The sequence below is a fragment of the Cibotium barometz genome, chromosome 15, assembly GCF_041138505.1.
Source record: "Cibotium barometz isolate CiBa-2024 chromosome 15, ASM4113850v1, whole genome shotgun sequence".
Lineage (NCBI taxonomy): Eukaryota > Viridiplantae > Streptophyta > Polypodiopsida > Cyatheales > Cibotiaceae > Cibotium > Cibotium barometz.
The window spans coordinates 23,544,194-23,555,610 of NC_141060.1; the positions used below are offsets into that span (position 1 = coordinate 23,544,194).

The following is an 11,417-nucleotide window of genomic DNA, read 5'->3' on the forward strand; positions in this document are numbered from 1 at the left end:
CTTTTTATTTAATATATTTTAAGCTTTTTCACCCAAGAAATCAAGGTTTTTCACCATGTGGGTGAGTTTTTTTTAAACACAATGGATCAAATCATCAATGATTCAATGATATTCGGACGGGCGCGCAGTTAGATTGCAACTTGGCTGTCCTGAGCCTATATTTGACTACTGCCCTTAATGAGAGAGATCTTTTTTTGGATTCGAGCCTTATTTCGTAAATTAAAATTAAGAATCTAAATTTATACCGCTGGTAAATTGGTAATTACCCAATTTTCGTTAAAAAGCATTATTGCAAACTTTGAGGTGTACAACGACCTTTAATAATTTGAAATCTACGGGAAAATTTAAGATAAGAAAACAAATTGACGCACCCATCTGCATGCATGCAGAAGACTAGCCTTAAATGAAGTCCACCTCTTGTGAAGTTTTGCTGGTAGGATTCAGGACCCCCCAAAATAAAGCAACAACTACAATATTCAATTTACCAAAAAAAGGGCTTATAATTATTAAATAGCATTCTTAAATGTTATATAGTGGGTGGTGGAGCACGAATGTTTTTATTAAATTCGAGGATATAAATTTTAGATCTGCGAGACAAATGTTAAACCTTAATAAAAAAGATGAGGCATGGAGGTCCTGGTCTGGCCTTTGCTTATGGAATATGGAGTCTAAATAACAAATTAGGTTGTTAAAGGCTGCTTATTTTACCCTCACAAGAGCCTCTTCTTGTATGTTTCCTTGTCCTAAAAAAAAGCCTAAGGTGCAATTGCTTTCATTCCTTCAATAATTATTTATGAGGCTATCGGATATCCTTCTTTTATGAGGCTCGTCCTCCTTCTACCTTCATTCCTTATAGAAACTCTACATGAGAGCAACTATTTGATGAGAAGAGTCTTTATGTTTATGTTTTGTATGCAGATAACTTCACAGAATCCTCTTGTGTTGATAAGGTTCTTGATATCCATAGTCTAGAAACAGTCCATGCGGTTAGGGGTACGAGCTAGCTTGATATTTTCGTTGCTTTGCCTTCAGCAACAGAAGTAGTAGTGAGTATTAATTAAAACCATGAAGGCTACCCAGGTTGAGAATAAGGAGAAGAAGGTGGAATATGTGCCATTTCACAAGCTTTATGCTTTTGCCGATTCTTATGATTTGGTTTTGATTATAATGGGGACCCTTGGAGCTCTGGTAGCCGGAGCTCCTCTCCCTGTTGCTGCCTACATCTTTGGCAATGTCTTGGATGCCCTTGCTTGGTCTGATCCTCATAAACAAGTTCACAGAATGTCTGAGGTTAGGGTTAATCCTTTCATTACTTTTCGGTTGAACCTTAGTTTCTGCGTCCGTGAACGTAACAACGATGAACTTATTGATGCTCTATGACTATATTATTACAGACTGCTTTACATGCTTTGTTTGCGGGGTTCTTCGCAGCTGGTGGATATTTCTTCCGTAAGATCTCCCCTCTGTGGCCATGAAAGTGTGATTTGATCTTAAACTCAGGTTAAGAGGTTTAACTAGCTTAATCAACTTTTTTCTTCTTCTTTTGCTGGTAGAGGTCACATGCTGGATGAGCACGGGAGAGAGGCAAGCTGATAGAATCAGATATCTCTATTTGCAAGCCCTACTGAGGCAAGATCTAGCATTCTTTGATCAAGAGATCTCCACCGGAATTGTGGTGGAGGGCATGACTGCAGACACTTTTCATATCAAGCAAGCTACAGGAGAAAAGGTGAAGTAGTAGTTGCATGCAAACTCTTTGTTCTGCATAAATTTGAATTGCACCCATCTACTTATACTTTTTTTTTTTGGGTTTAAAAAAAAGGTTGGAAAGCTTATACAAATTCTTGGTACTCTCTTAAGTGGCTATGCCATTGCCTTCTCGCAAGGATGGAAGCTTACGCTGGTGATCTCTGCAATCATTCCATTAATATTGGCATCCGGCTATGCTATGGATTTAATAATCTCTAAAACCTCAAGAAAGGTTTTTGAGGCCAATGGAAATGCAGGCAGCATAGTAGAGCAGGTCATCAGTGCAATAAGAACGGTCAGTGGGATTATTGTTAACAAATGCATGCGATTGGTTATCTGATTTTGTTCAACACTGTACTAAACAATGCTCAAAAAAAAAAATCAACCCTTAAAATTGGGTTGTTTTTCAGCCCTTAAAATTAAAGGCAATGATTAGGCTTAACCCGAATGTTGACTTGAAATTATACAAAATTAGACTACAAACCGCCGATGTATGGCATAGATACAAAAGACATTGATTTCTTTTTATTTCGATTATTAATGCATTTTTATTCTGCAGGTGGTGCCTTTCGGTGGTGAGAAGAAGGCAGTGCAAGCGTATGATAAGACCTTGAAGAATGCTGACAGGGCGAGTTTGCAAGAGTGTTTAGCGGCGGGCTTAGGCATGGGGGGGATTATGTTCTTTACTTTTAGCGTGTATGCGCTGACTCTATGGTTTGGAGCGCAGCTCATTGTGCATGGTGGCTACACAGGGGGAAAAGTGATTACAGTGCTCTTCTCCATCATCATAGGCACAGGGTGCGTTGTAATAATCTTATTTACAAACCCATAATTGAATAAGCTTAGTTAAGGTTAATTACGTTTTTTTGCAACTGCAGCCCTTGGCTGATTGATTTAATTCTGGTGTGTTTCAGGGCCTTAGGTCAATCTACTCCAAGTTTGAGTGCCATCGCGTCGGGCACTGTTGCCGCACACAAAATGTTCAAGGTGATATACAGGGTGCCTGCAGTGGACATTTCAGATGAGAGCGGACAAGTTCTGGACGAGCTGAAAGGCCATATCGAGTTCAAGAATTTGAGGTTTGCCTATCCCAGCCGGCCCGGACACCAGATCTTTGCCGATTTCACACTTTCCGTTCCTGCGGGCAGTACTGCGGCACTTGTAGGCGAAAGCGGGAGCGGCAAGTCTACAGTGGTGAGCTTAATCGAGCGCTTCTATGACCCGCTGGCCGGCGAGGTGCTGATAGATGGCGTTAACTTGAAGAAACTGAAGCTCAGCTGGTTTCGCCGCCAAGTAGGCCTTGTTTCGCAGGAGCCTGTGCTACTGGGGGCATCAATTCGTGACAACATCGCCTATGGCCGAGACGGTGCTGCGGAAGAGGAGATCCACGCCGCCGCGCAACTCGCCAATGCGGCCAAGTTTATCGCGGGCTTGCCCGAGGGTTTCCATACCATGGTGGGACAAGGAGGACTGCAGCTGTCCGGCGGACAGAAGCAACGGATTGCCATTGCCCGGGCGGTGCTCAAGGACCCTCGCATTTTGCTCTTGGATGAGGCCACCAGCTCGTTGGATGCAGAGTCTGAGAACCTTGTTCACGAGGCCCTGGAGAAGATAATGGTGAACCGCACCACCCTCATCATCGCCCACCGGCTCACCACAGTTAAAAACGCCCACTTTATCGCCGTGCTCCATCGAGGGCAGATTGTAGAGCAAGGTATACTCTCTCATCTGCATTACGCACACTTCATCTTTGGATTAACGTCGAAATTTGGACCCGTGGGTGCATTTTTAGTACGTCTCAGTGTCAAAAAAAATCGTCCTATAAGGTAATTTTCACACCTGGAATTGAGAAAAACCGTACTCACCCAAGAATCTTTCTAAAAGGGCTATTGCTACTTATTACCGATCTCCAAAAAAAGAGAAAGCGGATTTAATTCACTACAAAGGCTTATAAAAATGAAAATGAGTCCCAGGTTTCGATCTCGTGTATTTATATTTGTAAGAATATTTTTTTAACCTGTGGGAGACGGTCAAGTCACTAGTTTTTATATGGTGCCGGTCATATCACTAGAATGGATGCCGGTCATACGACAATGAATCGTTACGCCCTTTTCATGAGATGATTGCAATTTGATATCTAAGTGAAGTTTCACCACCAATATATCTAACATTTTTTAAATGGTTTTTTTTTTTAAAAAGTCTATGCATGAGGTTGGAGCTTCTAAACCTTTTTGTCGCTTGGTGCATAAGTTGTAATTTATAATTCACCAAACACGAAAAAAAAATTATATATCTTAGTGGAGTTTGGCTTGGTAAATTCTCAAGTAACTTTAGAGAACTATCTAATATGTATGGAAAGTAGTTTCCACAATGTTGCCTTTCAAGGATCGTCATTTGTAGGCTTCTAGGCTATTCACTAAGCTCCCACCACCCGACTGTCGTGCAAGACAGAGAGGAATGAAGAGGAAATACAATAGAGAGAGAGGAATACAATAGAGATAGAGAGGACAATGCTTAAAGCTGTATCAATAGGAACTGATCTGAAAACCAGCAGTTGGGTAGAGAGAGCATTCTACGTATACCTGCGCATGGATAGGGGCGACAGACAAAAGTTTCAATTAGATTTTCCTGAATCTTCAACCTGCCACCGCATGTAGGACTAGTTTACATTTAGAGATTTCTTACATTTCATGCTAAAAAAATCTATTATATATAGCTTATCGAAAAATTACTGTACCTTAGGATTGGCCCCCTCTTTCTTTAATTAATGTAACTTAGGAATGTGGTTGGGAAACATATATTTATCCTTGTTTTCCAAATAATCCTCCAAAATTCATCTCACATAAAGTTTGATAGTAGGGCAGGAAGTGTATTGTCAACAGAATTTTGCAAAAGGCAAGACTAATCAATGGTACTCTTTCCTTAGTAAGGAAAAAAATTATTACAAAGTTCGAACCTTCTAATACTCTTCTCCCTTAACCTTTAAAAGGGATGCGTGCGGCCCCACACTAAAAAAATTATATATGTAACAATGGCAGTAGCCTTGGGTTCGATCCCAATTGCCGACGAGTTGTATAGGCAAGTTGGGTTTAATTATTTCTTATTAGTTTCAAAACCTTTAAAAAAAACTATTCCTTCAATTTGACATCGACTTCATCAATCTTTGACTACCTAAGCATATAAGAATGTAGTATGCAGTTTTTGATATAATGAAACTCTCGAGTCCCGAGTTCCCATTTAATTTCAAAGTTCACTTTCAAATAGACAACCTTTTTCATTTTATTTAACTTTTGTTTTGAAAACGAGAAAAAAAGCCACCTTATAGATATCATATTTTTGGGCCCGTGTTTACAAAACTAAAGGAGTACACAAGCAGTTAAACTGGCCCTTAATTGTTAAGCGACTTTGTGGTTGAATTCAGGAACTCACGCTGAGCTAGTCAACAAGCCAAATGGGGTTTTCGCGCAGCTCGTGACCTTGGAGGAGAGGCTGCAAAACGAGCAAGAGCAGGAGCAAGAGCAACAGCAGCAGCCGGAAAATGAAACTGAGCCACGCAGGCCGAGCAATGCGACGTCCAACTTCCCGGTGGCGACTCACCGGCGATTGATCAGCAAGGCCTCCAGCAGGTCTATGTCATTCGGCAGTGTAGGAAGCATCGGCAGCATCGCCGTCGACAACGAGACGGAACGGCAGCTACAGAACTGGCGGAACGGCGTCGGAATTTACGGCAACCACGACTCTATCCGGTGGTCTCATTTCCTCCGCCTGGCTTCGTACAACAAGCCGGAGACCCCCCTCCTCCTGCTGGGTTCTGTAGCTGCTTGTGCTAATGGAGCTATCATGCCGGTGGTCGGCCTCCTCTTTGCGAACATCATCCGCACCTTCTACAAGCCGCCGGACGAAATCCGCAATGGCTGCCTCCCATATATCTACCTGTTCATCGTTGTGGCTTGCGTGTCGCTGGTGCTTATCCCGCTGCAGAACGTCTGCTTTTCGGTGGCGGGAGAGAAGCTGGTGCGTCGGATCCGTCTCTTGACGTTCGACAAGATTCTCCACCAGGAGATAGAGTGGTTCGACGCCAGCGAGAATGCTAGGTGAGGTTGAAGGGAGGTTTTATCGATTATGAACGGTAATAGTGACAGATTTCCGGACGGATATGTTGACGGACTGTCGGATGGGGTTCTTGACTCTGTTTTTTTTTAATATATAAATTTGTTTGCAGTGGGATTATCAGCTCGCGGCTATTGCGAGATGCGTCGCATATGAGAACAATGGTCGGAGATGCATTAGCATTGATTTTGCAGAACCTAACCACGGTTGTCGTGGGTTTGTTCATAGCCATCTCTACATGCTGGCAGCTTGCTCTACTATTCGTAGGCTTGCTTCCCTTCTATGGTATGGACGGCTTTATGCAGATAAAGCTGGGAGAAATCTTCGATTCGAAAGCCAAGGTATTAATAAAGTTGCTAATTAACATGAGCGCCAAGCCTGATTTATCTGGTGGGTTTGGTAAACATGCGCATGTATGTACATGCATATGCATATAATATGTGTACTCTAGTAAGATCTTATCCATAATGATGAGATTATCCTAAATTTTGTCTTATGGAATTCAACAGGTCATGTATGAAGAAACAAGCGAAGTAGCACATGAAGCTCTGAGTAGCATTAGAACGGTAGCCTCATTCTGTGCTGAGAAGAAGGTTCTTGGCTTTTACCAAGCCAAAAGCATGAACTGTGTAAAGGCTGGTATGCGACGAGCTCTTATTGGAGGATTTGGGATGGCGGCAACCTATGTGGTGATGTTTGGCTCCTTGGCACTAAGCTTTTGGGTTGGCGGTCGTCTTGTCGTATCCGGGAAGGTCAATTTTGATGGATTTGTGAAGGTGAGGATTGCCATTCAAAAGTCTAGTAGTGTATCTAAGCACGATTTGAAGAGTTATTTGGGATGTAGTAAACTTCAATGCTATGTCTTGTGGAGTTTTAAGAAGGTCTGATACTACCTGCTGGTGTGCAGACCTTCTTAGCCATTGAGCTTAGCGCGTTTGCCATCTCCCTATCGGTGGCGGTCGCCCCGGACATCTCAAATGTGAAGCCAGCTGTTGCTTCCATCTTCACGATGCTTGACCTGAAATACAAAGATCTCACCTCTGGCACCAAGTTGAAGAGATTGAAAGGTGAAGTTGAGTTTCAACATGTGCAGTTTACATACCCTTCAAGACCAGACACTCAAATTTTCAGTGACCTTAGCTTCACTCTTCAAGCTGGCAAGGTGAGTACATGCCTCATGAGGTGAGCCTAATTTAGTTGAAGCTTGATGTCAAATGCTTAGCCTAGTACAACTTCATGGGTTTTGGAATGCTTTGTAAAGTGTTCCCTTTATGCTAAAAACTGTTGTTGGGTGAGCACAACAGACTCTTGCTATAGTGGGAGAGAGTGGAGGTGGAAAGTCCACTGTGTTAGCACTGATGCAAAGGTTCTATGACACACAAGGTGGCCACATTTTTCTTGACAAGGTGGACATTAAGCAGCTGCAAACAAAGTGGCTACGCCGGCAGATGGGCCTTGTGAGTCAAGAGCCCTTCTTATTCAATGACACTATCCGAGCCAACATTGAATACGGGCTAGAAGGGGAGGTTTCACAGGAGGAGATGCAAAAGGCTGCAGAGATAGCAAATGCTCACAAATTCGTTTCTGGCCTGCCATCAGGATATGATAGTGTTGTAGGGGAGAGGGGGGTGCAGTTATCAGGTGGCCAGAAGCAAAGGGTGGCAATAGCACGTGCAATGGTGAGAGACCCAAAGATAGTGCTGCTAGATGAGGCCACGAGTGCATTGGATGCAGAAGCTGAGCTGCTTGTGCAAGAAGCATTGGAGAAGGCTGCTGTGGGGAGGTCAACCATGGTGGTCGCACATCGTCTCAGCACTGTGAGAAATGCTGATAAAATTATTGTTCTTAAAGATGGCTGTGTTGCCGAGCTAGGCACCCATGATGAGCTCATGACATGCGAGCATGGCCTCTATGCAGCCCTCGTGAGAATTTCCACTACCACGGAAACTCAACCGTCTAACACTCCGTCTCAAATTTGACAAGTGTGGGACACGTGGGGCGGGCCTCTTACCTCCTTTTCTTTTTCTTTTTTTGGGGCGACCTCCTTTTCTTCTTTTTTTTTCTATTGGCCCAGGAATATACATCCATCTCAAATTGAAGCCATCTCTTATTATTATCACCATTGTAAAACCCATTTCAAATAACTTTCTTTGGGGCCTTGAGACTTAATTTTGGTCCTGTTTTTATAATGAACATCCCACGTATGTGTTATTGTAACCAATTTGACTCTAGCTTCTGTGCTCGATAGAAATGGCTTTGGTGCCTTTGTTTCAAATTACATGTTGGTAAGCTCAAAAACATTGGTGATATTGTAAACCTATGGAGGTATCACACATACTTATATAAATGAACATCCCATGTATGTGTTATTGTAACCAATTTGAATCTAGCTTTTGTGCTCGATAGAAATGGCTTTGGTGCCTTTGTTTCAAATTACATGTTGGTAAGCTTAAAAACATTGGTGGTATTATAAACCTATGGAGGTATCACATACTTATATAAATAAAGTAGTGTTAGAGGAAGATAATAAATTATGGTAAACCTATGTGGAGGGTATCACGTATGTATATAAACAAAATAGTGGTGGAGTAACCTAATAAATTACTATCTGATGCTAAATCAGCTTCCTATTATAACAAATGCCATATTAGAACACAATGATAGACCCGAATAGTCATGGATAGTCTAGGAGCTACCATCACATTTGATGCTGTCATACACCTCAATACCATGAAATAGCTCCTGTAATACATGTCAAGTATACATTCATATTGGATACTTGGTTCTTGCTTGAGGTAAATAAGAATCCAATAACGCATTTGTTAGAAGAAGATAAGATGATGGTCATGAGTAAAAAGAAGACCTGTTCTTATCGGGAATAAGGAGACATAGCACAAAATGTTCCTTCTTGATTGACAAACTAAGGTGGAATGTCATAACTCACGAGTACAATTGGCCATGTAGAGTATTTTGATTGCAATTTTGAGAATAGATTAATTCCCATAAAGTGTTAAATTTCGTGCCTCATCCTTGAAGACAGGATACTCCTCCTCAATGTGTTGAAATGCTTAACAATCACTAGGAATCCCAATCTTCCCATCTGTGCTTCTACTTGATGTATGCCTTGTTGCAACTTTGCAAGCTCTGGCATAGTCATTGGTGCAAGCGTCAATACGATTATAGTCCACACCTATATGGGACAATATAGCCTTTGTCTCTACTCTTGAGTTCGGACGCTTGTTGTTTGTTGGGAATAATTCTGTAAAACAAGCAACCTGCACAAGAGGTTCCTCAATGAAACCAATAAAATGATAGAAAATTATCATGCAGATAGCATGAGGATTATTGGACATCAAGATACTAAAGCCACTAGAACCATGCTATAAGAGTAGCACATACTGCAAAAGATCAATCGTTGATTGATTTGTCCAATTATGCTTGGTTTGTAAGTTGGGAATGAGAAGTGTGGCTAAAAGTCTTGATGACAACTTTGAATTCTCAAGCAATGGAGTTGTAGCCTCCATGTACAATGAATCATGTCATTGGGATGTGAAAGGTCTTCTTTGGTCTTCAAACATGTCCTCAATCATTCTATTGCCATGTCATCACCCCAATTGGCTACGTTCTCCTCCTCATCTACATCTTGGAAATTTTGTCATCCATCTCTCAAGTTTTCACATTGATCAGGATGTCTAGCTCGCAAAAAAGCAGCACACTCTGTAGCAATTGAGAGATAAGTGGTCCATGGTGGGGGTTGGGATTTTGATCCTAGATACGTTATTATGTTGAGAGTAAGTGAAACAAAACAAGATGATCACAACTCATATTGAATGATCACAACTAAAATTAAATGATTACAACTCATATGGATTGAACACAACTTATATAAAATGATCATACCTCATAATAAATCCAAAAAGTATATGATCAAAACTCATATCAAATTCCATAATTGCATGATCACAACTCATATGGATTGATCACATAACTCATATAAAATGATCACACCTCATATTATATCCAAAAAGTATACGATCAAAACTATATCAAATTCCATAATTACACAATCACAACTCTTATGGATTGACTCAGGGGGTTCACCTAAAAATATGTAAGTATAGCATGTGAGTTCAAATAAAAGGGTTTTTGAATTCAAAGATTTAAGATAAATTTACAGAAGGTGTTTTTAAATCGATTTTGGGAAAAAAAAACCTGTAAGTTCATAAAGAAAAAGGGGACATTTTATTCGTGAAAATTCATAGGGTAAGGGGTTTTTTAAATACCCCTTGAATGCACGTGATATGAAGGATTTCTTAGTAGTGCACCCCTGTAAACCCATTCCTAGGGTTAACAAGAACTACCATCATTATCTTACATCAAGGAGTCAAGATAGATATACCAAAGGGTCATACATTCAAGATATGAAGCAATAGTGTTCAAAGCTACAACTTGGACGGGTGCCCGTAATGGTGTCAATTCCCGCTTGAAAAGCATGTGGTAGCATGTTAGGATGAAGTCCCAAGTGATGTACTTCATAGATATATTATGAGAGTAGTCGTTGTAATAGCATTAGGCCTCTTATGAGCCTAAAGTGCTACCGGCCACAGTTTAAGTGAGTGTGAACACTTATGGCCATGTATATAGGTGAATTTCTCTCATAATACAATATACTCTCCCGTTGTGCAATTGAGTCTTGCTCTTGCTAATCCTCTTGCTAATCTCTCTCCCTAATGTATGCTAGTGAGTGTGTGTGAGTGAAGTGAGATGAGAGGAGGGACGAGTACCCGTAGTGCAACGCGGCAGTGTGACAATGCTCAGTGGAATTGCTTCCCAAGGAGTTGTAGAGCTTGGAGACCTCAAGGGTTACGAGCTCGGCCATTGGAAAGATCCTCACGTTGCGGATTACCAGGTAATCTCTTGTTGGATGTGTTTCAAGGGGGGTTAGGGTGAGCCATAACAACCCTCCAAGTGGATTCATAACAACTCATATAAAATGATCATAGCTCATATTAAATCCAAAATGATCACACCTCATAATTGCATTGATCACAACTCGCATAAAATGATCACGACTCATATGGATTGATGACAACTCATATAAAATTATCACACCTCATATTAAATCCAAAAAGTAAATGATTAAAACTCATACTAAATCCCATAATTACATGATCACAACTCATATGGATTCATCACAACTCATATAAAATGTTCACAACTCATATAAAATGTTCACACCTCATATTAAATCCAAAAAGTACATGATCAAAACTCATATACTTTCCCATAGTTACATGATCAAAGCTCATATGGATTGATCACAACTCATATAAAATGATCACACCTCATATTAAATCTAGAAATTACATGATTAAAACTTAGATCAAATCCCATATGTACATGATCACAACTCATATCAAATCCCAAAAATACATGAGTCATAAGGAGGCCAATAATAATAGCCATACAAAATAGTAGGGATAATACAATGCAAATCTAAGTCTATGTGGGCACCGTCCCAATGGAACATCTATTAGCTCTCTTGTATGGAAAGAGTA

At 40.9% G+C, this 11,417-nt stretch overlaps 1 protein-coding gene across 1 annotated transcript; it reads left to right on the plus strand.

The window, feature by feature from the left end:
* Positions 1–588: 588 nt before the first annotated feature.
* On the plus strand, positions 589–8,080 carry LOC147631086 (ABC transporter B family member 3-like). Its single transcript, XM_086809416.1, has 11 exons — positions 589–1,290; positions 1,395–1,449; positions 1,554–1,729; positions 1,823–2,044; positions 2,309–2,547; positions 2,664–3,463; positions 5,171–5,843; positions 5,972–6,200; positions 6,369–6,635; positions 6,767–7,021; positions 7,164–8,080. The coding sequence occupies exons 1-11, from the start codon at positions 1,066–1,068 to the stop codon at positions 7,836–7,838; spliced, it is 3,816 nt and encodes a 1,271-aa protein (XP_086665542.1). The 5' UTR covers positions 589–1,065; the 3' UTR covers positions 7,839–8,080.
* Positions 8,081–11,417: the final 3,337 nt, after the last annotated feature.

Excerpts from the sequence above, each read along its gene's own strand:
- LOC147631086 (XM_086809416.1), top strand. The coding sequence starts at position 1,066 with ATGAAGGCTACCCAGGTTGAGAATAAGGAGAAGAAGGTGGAATATGTG. Across the intron at positions 1,730-1,822 it reads AGCAAGCTACAGGAGAAAAG|GTTGGAAAGCTTATACAAAT; the intron begins GTGAAGTAGTAG and ends TTTAAAAAAAAG. Across the intron at positions 7,022-7,163 it reads TCACTCTTCAAGCTGGCAAG|ACTCTTGCTATAGTGGGAGA; the intron begins GTGAGTACATGC and ends TGAGCACAACAG.